The 20,657-nt window shown below is 44.6% G+C and overlaps 1 protein-coding gene across 3 annotated transcripts in view; it reads left to right on the forward strand.

The window, feature by feature from the left end:
* C2H8orf34 (chromosome 2 C8orf34 homolog) overlaps nucleotides 1-20,657 on the forward strand; it is a 198,586-nt gene that overhangs the window by 107,193 nt on the left and 70,736 nt on the right. For 2 of the 3 annotated variants that reach the window (XM_069957490.1, XM_069957492.1), the window contains exons 8-10: nucleotides 495-630; nucleotides 8,375-8,460; nucleotides 13,062-13,135. In XM_069957490.1, the coding sequence (XP_069813591.1) occupies nucleotides 495-630; nucleotides 8,375-8,460; nucleotides 13,062-13,135 (296 nt within the window). The remainder of the gene's footprint in view (nucleotides 1-494; nucleotides 631-8,374; nucleotides 8,461-13,061; nucleotides 13,136-20,657) is intronic. The other variant, XM_069957491.1, reaches the window with a different exon arrangement.

Consider the following 20,657-nt stretch of genomic DNA (forward strand, 5'->3'; position numbering starts at 1 on the left):
GAGCATGTTATTTTGTTTATCGTCCCCTCCCCAGCACTTGCCAAAAAAAAGACATTTCATTCTATTGTATTTGTTTCAATACTATTCTACCTAGAATCTTTTACAGGATTTCTTTAGTTTTTATATGTCTGCCTGAATCTCTGAAATTACCCATGTTACATGTTGTATTTGTATTATAGTGAGATAACATCTTAAGGCTTAGGATTCCTATAAATATTTCCAGTTAATCGGTTGGTATGTTCTTTGCTTCGTACCTTGACTGATATTGTAATGTCAAATAGTGAGGTATAATCGTGGAATTTACTTCCTGTTTATGTTTGTTCATGTTTCTGTTCATGCAATGCTCTACATAGTGTTGCCAGTCCTCGGCATCCAGATTTTATATGAACCCAAATAATTATGAATAGACGGCCAAGTGATTACTCATGGAAATTGTTTTCCAACAAGCTTAATAAGGCATCATTGTAATGTATCCTTGGATGTTTATATTACAGAAGACCTTGATGATCTACGCATGGAAGGTGTTACCAGTCTCATGCCATCTGGAAGCAAATTTAGCCAAGGTCGTAGCACTTACACCACTGAACCTCAAGCAAAAGTCACTCTAAACATCTGCTCAAGGTGTGCAAGGTAAACATAGTAGATAGCATCTGGCAGAACAGCATTGCTTGTACCATGAAAAACAAATTATATCACCCCAGTTACATTAAGACCTCTTTTCCTGTTAAAGCATTTGCTCCTACGTTTCTAATAAATCTTATTCATGGCACTAGTGAAGTTGTCTTCAGATAATGATTTGTAGCTTAGTCTTCTATTTAAAGAACATGAACAAAAATGCAATTGAAGGTATCAATTATGTTTTTTAAAATGTTTGTGATATATATATATATATATATATATATATATATATATATATATATATATTAGAGATGAGCAAACCTCGAGCATGCTCGAGTCCATCCGAACCTGAGCGTTCGGCATTTGATTAGCGGTGGCTGCTGAACTTGGATAAAGCTCTAAGGTTGTCTGGAAAACATGGATACAGCCAATGACTATATCCATGTTTTCCACATAGTCTTAGGGCTTTATCCAACTTCAGCAGCCCCAGCTAATCAAATGCCGAACGCTCAGGTTCGGATGGACTCCAGCATGCTCCAGGTTAGCTCATCTCTAATAAATAAATATATATATATATATATATATATATATATATATATATATATATAATATTTATGTGTGTGTGAGAAATCTTGATGGTCTAATGAGAGGGAATGACTATTTGACAGCCATTCAAATGCCCATAAATATTGTCACTTAGTTTCTTAAAGTATCACTCCAGTATATCCTGTCTTATCTGATATTAGGCATGGAGATATGCTCATGCATGCTTAATGATACTATTACCAAGGCAGTTGTACCACCCCTTGCGCTCTATCTTCTTACCCAATGTTATATAAAACAGGAGATTGGACTTAAAGGGGCCCTTTAAACAGCACTCCTATTCAACAAACGCTGCATAAAGCATTTGTATGTAAGTAGGTTTGTAATATATCTTATCAATGCCTCTTTCGCTTCTAGATACTTTCTGCTCTCCCTAATTCTAAACTCATTGTTCACTCTGCAAAACTGCTCAAGTCTGTCTTGAGAAAAATCAGCACACTGATGGATCAGGTTACAACTGCTCAGATAATAAGATGATAAGATTTTGCTGTACATTCAACTTTTTTAACACTTTTTATTCAAGTTTTGTAGTTAGCAAGGCAATCAAAAAGTTGTATAGACTTTGTATGTGCACAGCATTTACTCTGCAGGATATAATTTTTATGTATATTTTTAAAACTTTTATCAAACAGTTCTACGTAATTTTTTGGGTCCTGGGAGGGTACTTGACCGTCGGGGAACCAAATTGCTAATACACTGCAAAGCATTGTAGTTATTTGTATTCTACACTATATTCTTCATTGCTCTCCTATGATACTCTGGAAAGTTTTTATAGAAGTACTAACATGTGAGGTTGAAGTCTACCATGTCAACCACTTGGCATCCGGCCATTGTGTTGCAAGGGGCTGATCAGATGTCATGATTGACTTGAATGACACAGCACTTCAGTTCCTTGCACCGCTGCTACGAGTAGTACATTAATGCAAGGATGAGTGCAAGTAAACATTGAAGAGGCCGCAGCACTATGTACCAAGGCACAAACGCCCTTCTAACAGCTGATTGGTTGGGGTGCTGTTAATTAGATGCCCACCAATCAAACATTGACAGCCTGTCTAGAGGATAATCTGTCAATTTTTACCTCATAGGGGTATACCCATCTGGGATACTAGGCATCCCTAGTCCCCTCCAGCCTGTTCACAACTGCTGAATATGGCGTGTTACATTGACTGACTTTTATGGCTACTTCAGGAGGTACGTAAACTCTGTAGCTTTTGGGCTATGCCATTTGTTAGTAACCCAAACAGTGTAACATGCTGGATTTAGCTGTTTTCAGCTTCCTGACCACGAACAGGCTGGAGGGGGCCAATAAGCCCTCGATCTTAAGGTTTTGGTCCCAGAGGTGGGACTTCCATTGCTGAGTGTTTCATAAATGGGTATACCCCTTTAAATTAGCAAATATTCCATATGTTCCATATTTGAGCATACCAATACGTGTTTTGTTTTTTAAACAATATACATCATTGATTGATTTCTCATTAAAGAAAAATTACACACATTATTCACAGTTCCTATATGGGACAATTGCTAATGAATTACATCTCACTTTTCTTTTTGCGAATCACAGTGTTTCGAGGGCTGAGCAGGCGGATAGCTCTCTTTAAGCTTGAGAAGCAATCAGTCTTGAAGATTATCTTTCTTCATTTGTTCTTGAGAGGATACTTGTGTAGGGACTACCGCGTCTATAAAAGAAAAGTAGAATTAAAAAGCAATTGAATGAGAGACATTCCACTCCTGTTACTATCCTGCTCTCATGTCTATAGACATGTCTATAGAGTATACTCTTGGTTACACCTAAGGCCATGTTAGGTATAGAGCTGCAGCCCTCAGACACATTCCTTGTGGTCTGAAATGGCTGGGAAGATGGAACAGACACAAAACTATTTGTCATCTCAATTGCTGCAGGCTTACTACCGGATCAAGAAAGGTAGAAAACATTCCAAAAGTGTGCGTGCGTATATCTGAATAAGTAAATACGTGCAATTAGCATATTTACAGTTACTTGTTGGTTACAGTATATTGAAAGATGATGGAGAAAATAATGTTTAAAGCAACACTTCATTCTCAAGATATTTAGGACAGTTATCTTATATTCGTCTTTCTTAGTGGCTCTCCTTGCCCCGACTTTCTTGTAAGCTGATGACTGATTCAGAAGCCAATCTGAAGAGGCAGAGCTTTGGGTGGGATGGAAGCGAACAACAACTTGTACTTGTACCTACGACTCCCTATAGCCACTATAACCAAAGTCCGTACTACATGGAACGATTATTGGCAGAAGGCAACGATCAGCCGGCATAAATGATGTCAACATGTTTTAGCAGTAATCTGTTGCCATCGCTTTGTGGAATAGGTGCAGCGGCAGCAGACCGCCGCTATCCTCTGTTGGCTGCCTGGACGATCTGGCAATCACCCGGCAGCCCCCCTGCAGCTCACCGCGGTCCCCCCTGCATTCACCTGCTCGATGCCGCCGCATGTAATAGCGAGCGGGGAACGAGGAGCAACAAGCGCTGACTGCGCTTGTTTGCTCCTCTATATCGGCCCCTGTAAAAGGGGCTTAAGATAAAGTCACAGATCACAATGATCTCAATGAAAAGGAGCTAAAAAGCAGATATGCAGCTATACATTTATAATATGTCAGTATACCACATAATTTCCAATACCACAGCACTCACCATCTCATCATCTTTTATTTCATAAATCCATAAAACCTTTCAGCCAGTTAGAGTTAGGACCTTTTCACATTCTTTGAACATAGGGAGTGTATTTGCTATACGTCTGTGATTTACTGGTAAGCAGGGACCACTGTTTGACAGAGCAATGGGCATTGGCTGGATCACAGGGAGTTTAATAGCCTTTTTTTATGAAGAATACTTAAAGGGATAGTGCTGGGGTATGTCTGCATGAAGGGGTTATTTTACTAAGACCGACCGTCCACAACATAGTCTTAAAGGGTCTGTCCAACAATGAAACCTATTTTTAACTGTCTAATCAATTAAGATATTTTACTACAATTTCTGGGGTATTTTATGCTTAATGCAAGCTGTCTGCTCTCTTTGTCTTCAATCCTGTAACAGACTTCCCATTTCTTGCCAGACACTCTAGCTATTAATTCAGCTAACTCTATCTCCCTCCCACCATACTGGTTATAACTAGTGGGAAGTAGATAGAGTTGATTTAAAGGGGTTGTCAAGGAAAAAGTCATAGTTAGCCATGCTGCCAGGGCTACGGGGGACATGTCCGTAATGTCTACTTACCTGGCTTACTCTGTGCCGCTGTCAGTCTTTTCAAAACATCCAATAACGTGCCACCCCCAATGGAAATAGCATAGAGACTATGCTGATTGGCCATTTCCTATGGGAATGGGACATCATTGAATATTATGAAAGAGCAGGTGGCCTGGGAAGTGAGATCGGTAAGTATACATTACTGACATGTCCCCCAAAGCCTTGGCAGCATGGCCAAGTATGAATTTGTTGCAGACAGCCCCTTTAATTCCTAACAAGAGTGTCCTGTACACATGAACCGGAAGTTTGTACAGCATGTACACCAGATAAGATGTGGAGCAAAAGACACCATAGCAGACAGTTTGCATCAAAGGAAGAAGAAAAGCATGAAGGACAACAGAAAGATAGTAAAATAACTTTACTTATGAATAAATGTTTATTTATTAACAGCCATGCCACCTCTGCTGTAAGCCCCACCCACTTAGTGATCAGCGTATGGCAGCAAAAAGGCACCAAATTTTGCCGATCCCTGCCAGACGCAGTTTTAAAAAAACCAAGTTCCAGATACTTACAGGGTTAAAACAGCCTTTTAATGTACTCCCTGTATTCGCTTAGTGTTTGCCGCTCACATGAAACTGTATGGGGATTTGGGAATAACTATTCAGCTGTATTGATACATCTTGTAATTTCTCTGATCATCAGGGCTTACAATGCCAAGGTCATTTAGGGGTTAACTGCGCCATTGATAACACTACAGGATCACTTTTTAATTTGCCTGAAAGTCAGAATGGTTGTGTAAAATTATTAGAAAATGACCTGTTCACAGAAAAGCTGCTTACGGTTTGTCATTTTTTATCCCAGTGGTCATAAATGCCAAGTCTTTCAATCTCTGCCAAAGCATTATTCTAATATGCAATACATTAACATTGATCAGATCTTTTTCTAGCGTTTATTTGGCCCATATAGAGATTATATCTTCTAGTGGATGATTTATAAGAACAGCTTCTCTTGAGGCCTGAAAATCCAGGTATAACTGTACCTATCCCCAATATCTACCCCCCCCCCCCCCCCTCTCATTTCCTACTTAAAGGAGAAGTGCAGCAAAAATGTTTAATAAAGTATTGTATTGCCCCCCAAAAGTTAAACAAATCACCAATATACACTTATTACGGGAAAATGCTTATAAAGTGCTTTTTCCCTGCACTTACTACTGCATCAAGGCTTCACTTCCTGGATAGAATGGTGATGTCACTGCCTGGATAAAATGGTGATGTCACGACCTGACTCCCAGAGCTGTGCGGGCTGTGGCTGCTGGAGAAGATGATGGCAGGGGGATGCTCAGTGTCCCTCCAGTGCCCTGTGTCCCTCAGTGTCCCCCTGCCATCATCCTCTCCAGCAGCCACAGCCCGCACAGCTCTGGGAGTCGGGTTGTGACATCACCATGTTATCCAGGGGGTGAAGCCTTGATGCAGTAGTAAGTGCAGAGAAAAAACACTTTACAAGCATTTCCTGTAATAAGTGTATATTGGGGATTTGCATAACTTTTGGGGGCAATACAATAGTTTAATAAAATATTTTGCTGGACTTCTCCTTTAACGGGGTCTAGGGAGCTTTACTGTGAAGCTCAAAGTGATGGTGATTTAGATTGGAGGGGGCCGAGATGGTAAACCATTCCAGGGGGTGGGAGATGAGATCCAGCCAAACCTCAGTGTCACGGGACAATGCTGGAAACAATGCAAATTTTGTAGTCCTTCTATTTTCATTACCTGTTAGTGATAAAACACAAAAAGCCAGCACTATAAGTGATACTACTATATTAGTGAATTATATATCTTGGGGTGATAGGTACAGTATTTGGAAAATTGTATTTAAAGGAGAAGTCCGGCCAAAAGTATTTTTTAATATGTTATTACTTACGAAATGTACAATAAATGTACATTAATTATAGGAAATGCACATATACTGCTATTTCCCTTAATTTATTAGATCATGGAGTGTTAGAATTCTCTTAGAAACCGTGACATCTTGACGAAGGGTGTAATTCCTATGAAGTGTCCAGCAGAAGTCAATGAGTACCATTGACTTCTATATATAGTGCACCCCTGCTAGACACTCTATTGAATCAATAAATGTGTATGTAAAAATGTTATGTACACTACATTTTGATTGAATACATTTATGTAATACTTTGGGGAGCAAGTGTCCTTGCTCCCCAAAGTATCCCATAAATGTATTCAATGAATACATTTGGAGGGCACTGAGCAGAGAGGGAGAAAGGTGCCTGTGCATCTACCTCCCCCCTCCCTCCCTGCTCAGTGCTGGGCACATATACACAGTACTACTCCTCCCATCATCTGCTCATAGTATGAGCAGAGGAAGGGGGAGTAGTACCTGTGCTATCCCCATCACATCGCCGCCGCCGCTCCTTACACAAGGGGTTGCTTCATCATGCCCCTCCTCCCGCCTTCAAGCGTGTAACTATCCAGCCGCCGGCCGCCGCTTCTTACACTATTCCGCCGCTGACTCCCCTTCACCGGACGCCGCTCTCTGCTCCTACATACTGGTTCCCAGTCTGCACTGCATGTCGGCTGCGTCAGCCCTCCCCCACCCCTCAGGGAGCATGGCGCTCCCGATGCTTCCTGGTGTCCCTGGATATTTCAGCTGATTGGTTCCCTTTAAGGATACGTGCACACTGCGGAATGGCATTAGAAAACCTGTTGCGTATTTCACAGCTCGCACCCGCTCACTGACTGTGGTGGGCGCGTGTCTCCTTCCGTGCCATAAACTCCATTCTATGCACGGGTGGATTCTGCCCTCCATTCAGAGAATGAAACTGTTCATTCTTTGGACTGAGGGCGGAATCCACCGTGCATAGAGTGGAGTCTATGACACGGGTGGAAACACGCACGCACGCCACAGTCTGTGAGCTGTGGAATGCATAATGGGTTTTCCATTGCCATTCCGTAGTGTGCACGTACCCTATGGTCACAATAGACACGTATTTGATAAAGGACAAATATGTAGTTCAGATTGTGAAAACAGTAATCCAACAAACAGTTATTAGGAAGCATAAACAACCAGCAAATCAATAAGTAAACAAGTATGTAAGTGTGTGGAACATGATCCTTCATACTACTGAGTATAATTGACTTTACCATTTTATGATTTAGTGCTTTCTATTTGTACATTCTATATAACTTTATAGTAGTTTTGCTACAGGACAAACTAATAACTTTGTATTGGCCTGAATAATAGAAGGAAGAAAAAAACACAAATTTTTACAGGATCCAGCATTGGTGTCATACAGTGCCGTTTTGAGATGAATGTAATATAGACACAAAAATCCAAACTAAAGACCTGATGTGCCAATGATGCTTTCATTATAGGTCATTAGACACACAGTTGGGCCAAAAATCCTTCTGTAATACACTTGTCTGAAACCGGCCTGAATAAAATTCATTGGCTGTTGAGTTCTAATTAGTTTTGAGTGAACTTGCCGAACATTCTCAATCGACAACGTTTGTCCGATCCCGAACACTTGGCACTTGACTCCTAGCAGCTAAGGAAGTTGGATGTAGCCCAAGTGAGTCCTGGAAAACCTGAATACAGCCATAGGTTATATCCATGTTTTTCTGGTAGCCCTAGGGCTGTAGCTTACTTCTCCAGCTGCTGGGGAGTCAAATGCAAAGCATTCGAGGGTCATAGGAACATTGCCGAACCCGAACGTTGAGCAAGTTCACTAAGCCTAATCTCTGCAAACAAATTCAAGTGTAAACGGCCCCTTTAAAATACCTGAATCTAGTTAAGGGCTCTAGGGCTTGTTTTGTTATTGTGTTCTGTCTAAAATGTAGGCCACAGTACTGATAGGGAGCCTGTAATATAGTAACACGTTGTTAATGGGGCTCCTCTGTAATGGTGCATCTGTGTTTTAGATTACAAGGAGAAAGTCTAGCTCAGGGAGAAGAGCTGGTGCCAAAGGAAAACTCCTCTTCTATGAAAGCTGCAACCAATGCAAGCGGTGAGTACAGGTCTTCAACGTTTTTAAAGGCCACCAGTTATGAGGTAAAATAATCATTCTCCAGCCTCGGTTATACACCAAAAGCTGCATGTCATCCAGTTTCTATTATGTACTGCCTTCGGCGTGGAAAAGTAAAATTAGGCAAAGTACTTTTACAAATGTAAAACTTGCTATATGTACAACCCCCCAAAAAATAAAACTATTAATACATACCCTTAGGAAACTGAGACTGGTATACAACCATGTGTGTTTAATACATTGCAACTAAACTAAATTCACAGGCACGATCAAAAATGTTGTCACCCTTGTTTGGCATAGTCAGCCTAATGCAGCCTATCCTCTGGCATGTATATGGGTAGCCTTAGACTGCTTATACTGTATGTGAGAGACAAACTGTATTAACAAATAATGGCTTCTTAAAAAGTGTTCATTATAGCCTAATTTTAGGATTGGTCAAACATTGTCCTAACTAGTTTTTTATACTGTAGATTGCAAGCTTTTGTAATCAGGGCCCTCACTTTGGTGTTAGTTTTATACTGTGTATCAACCCTTGTTTGTACATGTAACTGTACATAGTTAACTGCTGCAAGATAATATGGTGCTGTATAAATATATATATATATATATATATATATATATATATATTTAAAAAATAGATTTTTATTTTTTTTTAGATACAGTACATTCCAGAACGATGCATTGCACTTTTTGTAAATGAACACAAAGCAGAACATGCACATCAAACAAGGGCTTAACCTTCAACCCTTCATCAGTAGCTTCAGATCCTCTCTGGACTATCACCTTCTGTGATAAGACTATCAGCTGCCATCTCCCTAGATACAGGACACTCATCTTGGATTGCTGTAAATGGACCACAGGGAGTTCATATCTAGAGCCATAATAAAGCAGCCTGACACTTGAATAGTCTGTACGTATGGATAGATTGCTTTGCTTTCATCTACTGCAATCATATAAAAGACAAGCCCTCTCGACAGCATATTACTCTGCTTTATAAATCTTATCTTCTACATTCAATAATTCACCAATGCTGGGGAAGTTTCCTGAATCCAAATATAGACAGTTCTTCAATCCTGCTACATTTGTTGCCTGTGTTAGAGGAGTAACATATTGGAATACATTCAGAAGGATATAAAATAACCACCTATTTTTGCACCTTCATCTGTTTTTTGGGAAATTTAAGACTGTGCTGGACTTAGTTGCATAGTTACATGATATTATGGTTGTCTGGAAAATCTGTTCTAGTCCCTAGGTTTATGGTGACTTAAATGAGGGCGGCATAAACTAGTGACAGAAATGCTGAACAGATCAATGTATTACTTGCAATTTCTTCAGCCGTTCTCCTAATATGCAGGGGAATAGGATTCTTGCCACCCCCCCCCCCCCGCTCTCCTGCTGCTGATTGACAGGTGACTGTCTATACACAGCATGGATAGATAACTGCCAATCAGCAGCTGGTGGGTGGAATTTTTTTGCTTCTCATGAATATCCAGGACTACTCGGCTCATGCACATAATACTTATTGTATTGTAGTACTCAGGAGGATATCTCTAAACCAGCTGCACAGAACAATGTAAGTGATACATAATTTTGTTGAGCTTCTCTGTCTATATTTTATGCTACCCTTAGATAGGACAGCCTAAACCTACTGACAGAGTCTCTTTAAGTTAAACGTGGTGAGGTTGGGGTAAAAAGAACTCTCTCACCAGCAGAAGCCCTGTGGCTATGTTCTATAAGATGCTGATAAGTAAATATGCATTTCTATAATAACCAGAAGCAGGTGCAGTATCCACTTAATTTTATGTATATATACACTGCAATTACTAAATAATGACACACGGCAAATTCTGTAAAATGTTGTATATAGAACAGGAAAATGTCATCATGTTAATGGATAGATGTTGGAATGTCCTGTTTGTATGGGCCATCATTATAATGGCTTATTGCTTGATGTTATGGAATTTCCAGCCATGATGATGATGATGAGAACCCTCTTTGCTTAGAGTTCAGGCACATAGTCATATGATGGCTCCGTACATCTTGTGAGTTGTAAAGAATGATGATACAGAACCTGGAGAAGGTTTTAGGGATCCACTGTACATCTGGAGGCCACTGACAGAATTATTCCACACGTCATCAGATGCTTTATTACAAACGATCCATAACCTAGATGTTACAAGGTCACAAAGTTCTTTTTCCAGATAGATTTGTTGTTATAGCCACACTAGACAACTTCACTAGCCACACTCTGCGTGAGCAATTAGGTTCCTATTTTGCTAATGTCCGGCCAGAGTGATATATTGTTTACTGATCAGATACTATTTTTGACCCTGGCTGGTTACCTAACCTCTTCTCTGATGTCCTCTACTCTGTTGTATTCCTATGTCTGACTTCCAACCTGTTGAGGACTGTTGAATCAATACGACCCACCCTGACTTATTGCCTAACCACTAATTCTCCCTATAACCATACTCCTCCGTTTCCGGACCCCTTGATTCTTTGCCCCAGTGTCTCTTGACCCATAAGGCCAGCTGTTACCTACATCAAGACCATACCTAGAGGTAACACCCTGGTGGTCCCCTGCTGTATAAGGGTTAAAGATAAGTAGGGGACCATTTAAATAATGCCCTTAACTGTCAAACCATGAGCCTACACCTACTTAAAGCATCACAGACACGTCTTTACTAATAAGGAGATGGCTTTTTGGACGCAAAGTCCTTAAAGCGAATCCGTAGGCACCACTAAACTGCCGGCACCATTCCATTTCCGCAGGTATTCCATGCGAGGTCCAGGGTTCCAAATATCAGCTGGTGCCCTTTATTTAATAAAAACTATTTTTTTTAATCTATAGGAGTGGTGTCAGTGGAGCGGGGCCTAGAGCCACCATGCTGCTTGCAGCCTCTCTTCCTTCTAGCTGCCCGCCCCAGGGGCATAATCAGTAAGGAGGGCAGGCAGAAAAAAGAGGGAGGCACTACAGGCCTAGGGCATGGGCACTCTAGGCCCTGCCTCTTAGACACAGTTTCTTCGGATTAAATTTTTTTTTAATTAAATGGATGGTACAAGGTGCTATTTGGACCCTGGGACCACACCTGGAAAGACTGCTGCAATATTACTGCACCAAAGGTTTGTTGGGGGTCAGAGGGCCTACAGATTCACCTTAACACTTTTGTCCTTTATAAGCCATTCCTTTTTAAAGCGACTCTGTACCCACAATCTGTCCCCCCCAAACCACTTGTACCTTCGGATAGCTGCTTTTAATCCAAGATCTGTCCTGGGGTCAGTTCGGCAGGTGGTTATTGTCCTAAAAAATAACTTCTAAACTTGCAGCCCTGTGCCAAACGGCCGTGGCCTAGAGTATCTGTGCTCTAACTTTGCACCACCCCTCCGTCCCTCCACCCTCTTCATCATTAGGAATGCCACTGGCAGGATTTTTCCTATTCCTCTGCAGTGAACACTGCACAAGTGTCTTAATGATCCAGCCCATGTGCCGTGTTCTTACAGCTGATGAATAGGAGAAAATCTGCCTGGAGCATTCTTAATAATGAAGAGGGCAGGGAGGAGGGACAGAGAGGTTGTGCAAGCCTGATGCATAGTCACTCTAGGCCAAGCCAGTTTGGCACAGGGTTACAAGTTTAAAAGTATTTTTTTAGTACAATAACTGCATCACCTGCCAAATGGACCCCAGGACAGATCTTGAATTAAAAGCAGCTATCCGAAGGTACAAGTGGTTTGGCATGGGCAGATTGTGGGTACAGAGTCACTTTAAGTTCTTTGTTGTCATGCTGTCTTGCAAGCAACTTTGGAAATGGGTTAAGGTTTTTAAACTCAACGTTTTTTTTTCTTTCTTTTTCCTACCATGAGGCAGGTATTGCTTCTATAGCAATCAAGGCAATAAGTCCTATAAAGCCTGCATATGGCTGTATTCTAGCCTATATCAGTGGCATCTTCTGTCACAGTCAATTATGCTGTCTTTAGAATGTATTATAGGTACAATAGTACGTACAAGTCTTGCCCCCAAGCATCCGAGGTTACTGTCATTTTAATGGCTAAATAATAGATCAATTTTTCCTGGTCATTAAATTCAATTATACTAGGTTAACCTAATGATAAAATTACAGACATGTTTAGATCTGCCTCATGTAGTGATTAAGTAAATGGGATACATGCAGCCTTTATTTGTAGATGGAAAACTTACACTCATCACTTGTGAAAGACGATGGATGATAGGCTGTCATTAAACCTGAAGAGCGCACTTCTGCTACCTTAAATATCCTGCAGGCATCTATTATTATATCACAATATTTGGGCTCAACCACTGGTAATTCTTGGCGCTACAGCCTTTTTGTTTTCATCATGATCAAATAAGATGGGCTGCTTCAATCCATTAAGACATCACTCATCAAAATGTGCTCCGTGGAAGGCAAGATATAAGACATAGGACCCTGTGTAATCCAAAACCTGCTCTTAAACCTATTTATATAGTCTTGGCATGAAAACTGGAGGTTTACATATTTCAAGAGATTAATTATTCTAAAGTAATTACATGAACATGAAGTTTTTTTTTCTCTTTGTCTCTGGAACAGATTTGTTGCCTGGAGCAGAAACATTAATGGAGGATGATGAAGAATTTGAAAGTGCATCTCAAGTGACGGGACCTGTAAGTAAAGAACATTGCCAGATTGACAAGTATAACAGTGTAAAAAATGGCATAGAGAATATGGATGGTAATAACAAAGAAAATATACATAACTGCTATAAAATCTGTTACCGAATTGTATGTACGAGTGGATACCAGTATGGTTTTGGTGTGTTGGAGAAAACCATATGAAATCTGTTCGAGCGCAGAAGAACACACATACACTATGCCTCTGATGGAACTCAGTTCCTTTTCTGGCAGGAGAGGAGTGTTAAGGTACCCATACACATGTGATAGCTGTTGTATGAATGCTCCTTTGGCCAATAGCTATCTCTTTGACCCCTCCATATACATGAACACTTGGCAGAGCCATATGATCTGAGCGTAGAGAGAAAAGGTAAGCAACATTTGGAATTTGAAAACAGAAAGTGCAACAGCGACCTACAGGTGCAAGTGCTTACTGTACATACTCCCTTGAGCGCACACAATAAAAAACCCCTGCTCTATAGATATTAAAAAATGAGGATCTTAGCAAACCGTTTGATCAAACAGAGTATACCATGTCACCACGTTAAGGTGTCCTCAATGACATGGTCCTACTTTAACATTCCTACACTAGCAATGGCCTCTCCTGGGCTAACATTAAGCCTACAAACTGGTCAGATATGATCCAACTAATCTCTTTTTATAGAACCCTTGGGACATGGGTGGAGTGCAAGCCAACAGGAGGTAGGAACACCCATAACAAACAACAGAACACCTACCCACCCCCGAAATTGGCAGCACTCCCATGCCTCTGTTCACGCTGCAAGTTGCACACCACATGTGGCTCAAGTACAGACAAAAAAAGTGCAACAGCAACCTGCACATGCAAGAGCTTACCGTACATTTGTTAATACCCATAGAGCAGGTTTTTATCATGTGTATGCCAGGGGAAGTATGTACAGTAAGCACTTGCACCTGTAGGTTGCTGTTGCACTTTTTGTTTTTTTTGTTTTTTTCTGTACTTCAGCCACATGTGGCGTGCAACCTGCAGTGTGAACAGAGACATTGGAGTACTGCCAATTTCTTTTTTAAACATTTAGATTCTGGCAGTTACTTGTATTTCAGAGAACAAAAGAATCTGCCAGTGTAAATCTTACATATCAAATCCTTCTCTCCCAGACATCATTTGTTGGGGAACAGTCAGGATGCCCAATACACTTTAGGCAGTGGGGTGTTACTGCCAATATGTATTGGAGCTCATGACTGTTAATCCACTGCAGTGCCCAATGATATCACAATTGTATGAATTAAAATATAGTAATTCACTGGTACAAAGTAGCTGTGTTTACTAGTGAAATTATACCAGGGAAGTACTATAGTGTTAGACAAGCATTTTTGTACTGCAGCACTGTTAATGTGAGGATGTGGTAGGCTTTCAGCTGATTCCTTAGTAGAAATTATCTACTTGTTTTGCGACCAAGTGATTATGCAAAGTTCTAATAGTCAAAAAATTAATTTGGCCAAGACGGCAGATTGCAGAATAGCACATCATTAGCATTGCTGCCCTGAAGCACTGTCTTTAATGTTTTACCTGAGCCTCCAGAACTCATGATTTATTTGTGTTTAATATTCTAATAAAAAAAAATCTATACATGGGGTTAATACAGTAAATCAAAAATGAAAAAAAAAATATCTACAGGGGTGCAGAGAATTTAAAATAGAACTTTTCTAAAAGGAAGAAAACTGTGGTGCCACCTACTGTGTAGTTTCTGTAAAGTACATTATAGACTGCTAATACGAGCAGTCTACGGAGTTCACCTCCTGCGGCAGAGATGAAGGGGCAGAGTGTGTGCTCCTGCCCGCTGCAGCCCCTTTGTTCTAGTGATCCACGGTGTTCTCAGCAGCCGGACCCCAACCGATCAGCACTTCTGACATGTCGCTATGACATGTCAGAAGTTTTTAAAAATGTTTACAAAAACACTTTAATATGTACAAAATTTTAATTTTACTTTACATATTTTTTTAACAGTTCATTAAAGGAGTCTTCTGTAGAAAAGAATTATATTTAGCCATCCTCAGGGTGGCTACTTCTGTAGCTTTTAAGTGTATAAATCTTTCTCTGGAAAACCATTTTAATAAATGTATTTAAGAGAATAGGGTCCAGTACTGACCCCTCCAGTAGCTCATTAGGAGTGAATAAATTAGAATGGGTACTGCTAATAAATAAATAAATATATATATATATATACACAGTATATAATGGCAATGTGGCGGTAAAACCCTTTTTTCGAAAAGACTGCAAATGGCTGATTCACTACCTTAGCACCGCCGGCACTGAGATCCTGGCAGTGTGGTCTATTTTTCAAAAAGCCACTTCGTTCCGGTGCTTGGGTCGGTTTCTTCGTGTGCACCAACCCACTCTACACACTGGAGGCAGGTCAAGTGTGTAATGATATCTCCTCCCCTCGGTGACATGGCTGGGCTTGATTGTAATAGAGGCGCATCACCTAGGAGGGGGGATATCATTACACTGAGGGCGCAGGGCCTGCCTCCAGTTGATAGAACAGGCTGGTGCACATGAAGAAACTGTGCCCGAGCATAGAAACCAGGCATTGTTTTGAAAAACAGATCACACCACATTACCGGGTCCAGGGCCGTTTTAATACACTGGTGGGCCCAGTGCACAGACCTCAAGAGTGGGCCCCCTCTCCTTATAAAGCTTAACTGAATTATATTTATCAGGTATTATCACTGGTGCATTATACTCAGTGCCTCAGGTTTTATCACGAGTTATAAAAAGGGAATATGGTCGGGGAGCATTCCTATGTCAGGTACAATACCCCTAAATCTTTATGAATAATGGAGAGTGAAGCTAGTGGGGGCACGTACAGACCTAATATCACCACTGGAACATTTTCTGGCTATAACAGGTTCCCACTGTAGGGAGTATGGGTGTGTAAGCTCTTGTGTCCCCCCCAGTCCTCCTCCTAGTCTGTAGGAGGAGGACTGGGGGCACAGGAGCTTACAGACTAGGGGGACTGGGGGACATAGGAGCTTACAGACTAGGAGGAGGACTGGGGGGACACAGGAGCTTACAGACTAGGAGGAGGTACTGGGGACACAGGAGCTTACAGACTAGGAGGAGGACTGGGGGGACATAGGAGCTTACAGACTAGGAGGAGGAATGGGGGGGACATAGGAGCTTACAGACTAGGAGAAGGACTGGGGGACACAGGAGTTTACAGACAAGGAGGAGGACTGGGGGGACATAGGAGCTTACAGACTAGGAGGACTGGGGGGACATAGGAGCTTACAGACTAGGAGAAGGACTGGGGGCACAGGAGCTTACAGACTAGGAGGACTGGGGGGCACAGGAGCTTACAGACTAGGAGGAGGACTAGGGGGGGGGGAGACACAGGAGCTTACAGACTAGGAGGACTGGGGGGCACAGGAGCTTACAGACTAGGAGGAGGACTGGGGGGACACAGGAGCTTACAGACTAGGAGGAGGACTGGGGGACACAGGAGCTTACAGACTAGGAGGAGGTCTGGGGGGGACACAGGAGCTTACAGACTAGGAGGAGGACTGGGGGACACAGGAGCTTACAGACTAGGAGAAGGACTGGGGGCACAGGAGCTTACAGACTAGGAGGACTGGGGGACACAGGAGCTTACAGACTAGGAGGAGGTCTGGGGGGACACAGGAGCTTACAGACTAGGAGGTGGTCTGGGGGGGACACAGGAGCTTACAGACTAGGAGGACTGGGGGGACACAGGAGCTTACAGACTAGGAGGAGGACTGGGGGGACACAGGAGCTTACAGACTAGGAGGAGGACTGGGGGGACAGAGGAGCTTACAGACTAGGAGGACAACTGGGGGGACATAGGAGCTTACAGACTAGGAGGAGGACTGGGGGGGCATAGGAGCTTACAGACTAGGAGGAGGACTGGGGGGCATAGGAGCTTACAGACTAGGAGGACAACTGGGGGGACATAGGAGCTTACAGACTAGGAGGAGGACTGGGGGGGACATAGGAGCTTACAGACTAGGAGGACTGGGGGGGACACAGGAGCTTACAGACTAGGAGGAGGACTGGGGGGACACAGGAGCTTACAGACTAGAAGGACTGGGGGGACACAGGAGCTTACAGACTAGGAGGAGGACTGGGGAACACAGGAGCTTACAGACTAGGAGGACTGGGGGACACAGGAGCTTACAGACTAGGAGGACTGGGGGGACACAGGAGCTTACAGACTAGGAGGACTGGGGGGACACAGGAGCTTACAGACTAGGAGGAGGACTGGGGGAGACAGGAGCTTACAGACTAGGAGGACTGGGGGGACACAGGAGCTTACAGACTAGGAGGACTGGGGGACACAGGAGCTTACAGACTAGGAGGACTGGGGTTACACATGAGCTTACAGACTAGGAGGAGGACTGGGGGGACACAGGAGCTTACAGACTAGGAGGAGGACTGGGGGGACACAGGAGCTTACAGACTAGGAGGAGGACTGGGGGAGACAGGAGCTTACAGACTAGGAGGACTGGGGGGACACAGGAGCTTACAGACTAGGAGGACTGGGGGACACAGGAGCTTACACACTAGGAGGAGGACTGGGGGGACATAGGAGCTTACAGACTAGGAGGACTGGGGGGACACATGAGCTTACAGACTAGGAGGAGGACTGGGGGACACAGGAGCTTACAGACTAGGAGGAGGACTGGGGGGACACAGGAGCTTACAGACTAGGAGGAGGACTGGGGGGACACAGGAGCTTACAGACTAGGAGGAGGACTGGGGGGACACAGGAGCTTACAGTCTAGGAGGAGGACTGGGGGGACACAGGAGCTTACAGACTAGGAGGACTGGGGGGACACAGGAGCTTACAGACTAGGAGGAGGACTGGGGGGGGACACAGGATCTTACAGACTAGGAGGAGGACTGGGGGGGACACAGGATCTTACAGACTAGGAGTAGGACTGGGGGGGACACAGGAGCTTACAGACTAGGAGGAGGACTGGGGGGACACAGGAGCTTACAGACTTGGAGGAGGACTGGGGGGACACAGGAGCTTACAGACTAGGAGGAGGACTGGGGGGACATAGGAGCTTACAGACTAGGAGGAGGACTGGGGGGGACACAGGAGCTTACAGACTAGGAGGACTGGGGGACCCAGGAGCTTACAGACTAGGAGGACTGGGGGGGACACAGGAGCTTACAGACTAGGAGGAGGACTGGAGGGGGGCACTGGAGCTTACAAACTAGGAGGAGGACTGGGGAGGACACAGGAGCTTACCGACTAGGAGGACTGGGGGGACACAGGAGCTTACAGACTAGGAGGAGGACTGGGGGGACATAGGAGCTTACAGACTAGGAGGAGGACTGGGGGGGGGGGTAAAGGAGCTTACAGACTAGAAGGACTGGGGACACAGGAGCTTACAGACTAGAAGGACTGGGGGGACACAGGAGCTTACAGACTAGGAGGAGGACTGGGGGGACACATGAGCTTACAGACTAGGAGGAGGACTGGGGGACACAGGAGCTTACAGACTAGGAGGAGGACTGGGGGGACAGGAGCTTACAGACTAGGAGGAGGACTGGGGGACACAGGAGCTTACAGACTAGGAGGACTGGGGGACACAGGAGCTTACAGACTAGGAGGACTGGGGGACACAGGAGCTTACAGACTAGGAGGACTAGGGGGACACAGGAGCTTACAGACTAGGAGGAGGACTGGGGGGACAGGAGCTTACAGATCAGGAGGACTAGGGGGACACAGGAGCTTACAGACTAGGAGGAGGACTGGGGGGACACAGGAGCTTACAGACTAGGAGGACTGGGGGGACACAGGAGCTTACAGACTAGGAGGAGGACTGGGGGACACAGGAGCTTACAGACTAGGAGGACTGGGGGGACACAGGAGCTTACAGACTAGGAGGACTGGGGGGACACAGGAGCTTACAGACTAGGAGGAGGACTGGGGGGGACACAGGAGCTTACAGACTAGGAGGAGGACTGGGGGGACACAGGATCTTACAGACTAGGAGGAGGACTGGGGGACACAGGAGCTTACAGACTAGGAGGACTGGGGGACACAGGAGCTTACAGACTAGGAGGACTGGGGGACACAGGAGCTTACAGACTAGGAGGAGGACTGGGGGGGGACACAGGAGCTTACAGACTAGGAGGACTAGGGGGACACAGGAGCTTACAGACTAGGAGGAGGACTGGGGGGACAGGAGCTTACAGACTAGGAGAAGGACTGGGGGGACACAGGAGCTTACAGACTAGGAGGAGGACTGGGGGACACAGGAGCTTACAGACTAGGAGGAGGACTGGGGGGACAGGAGCTTACAGACTAGGAGGATGACTGGGGGGACACAGGAGCTTACAGACTAGGAGGACTAGGGGGACACAGGATCTTACAGACTAGGAGGACTGGGGGACACAGGAGCTTACAGACTAGGAGGAGGACTGGGGGTCACAGGAGCTTACAGACTAGGAGGACTGGGGGACACAGGAGCTTACAGACTAGGAGGACTGGGGGACACAGGAGCTTACAGACTAGGAGGACTGGGGGACACAGGAGCTTACAGACTAGGAGGAGGACTGGGGGGGACACAGGAGCTTACAGACTAGAAGGACTGGGGACACAGGAGCTTACAGACTAGAAGGACTGGGGGACACAGGAGCTTACAGACTAGGAGGACTGGGGACACAGGAGCTTACAGACTAGGAGGACTGGGGGGACACAGGAGCTTACAGACTAGGAGGACTGGGGGGACACAGGAGCTTACAGACTAGGAGGAGGACTGGGGGACACAGGAGCTTACAGACTAGGAGGAGGACTGGGGGGACAGGAGCTTACAGACTAGGAGGAGGACTGTGGGACACAGGAGCTTACAGACTAGGAGGAGGACTGGGGGGACAGGAGCTTACAGACTAGGAGGAGGACTGGGGGACACAGGAGCTTACAGACTAGGAGGACTGGGGGACACAGGAGCTTACAGACTAGGAGGAGGACTGGGGTGACACAGGAGCTTACAGACTAGGAGGACTAGGGGGACACAGGATCTTACAGACTAGGAGGAGGACTGGGGGACACAGGAGCTTACAGACTAGGAGGAGGACTAGGGAACACAGGAGCTTACAGACTAGGAGGAGGACTGGGGGGGACACAGGAGCTTACAGAGTAGGAGGACTGGGGGGACACAGGAGCTTACAGACTAGGAGGACTGGGGGACACAGGAGCTTACAGACTAGGAGGACTGGGGGACACAGGAGCTTACAGACTAGGAGGACTGGGGGACACAGGAGCTTACAGACTAGGAGGAGGACTGGGGGGGACACAGGAACTTACAGACTAGGAGGACTGGGGGACATAGGAGCTTACAGAGTAGGAGGAGGACTGGGGGGACACAAGAGCGTAAGAGTAGGAGGGCTGGGGGGGGACCCAGGAGCTTACAGACTAGGAGGAGGACTGGGGGGACATAGGAGCTTACAGACTAGGAGGAGGACTGGGGGGGGTATAGGAGCTTACAGACTAGAAGGACTGGG

Source organism: Dendropsophus ebraccatus, chromosome 2, assembly GCF_027789765.1.
Source record: "Dendropsophus ebraccatus isolate aDenEbr1 chromosome 2, aDenEbr1.pat, whole genome shotgun sequence".
Taxonomy (NCBI): domain Eukaryota; kingdom Metazoa; phylum Chordata; class Amphibia; order Anura; family Hylidae; genus Dendropsophus; species Dendropsophus ebraccatus.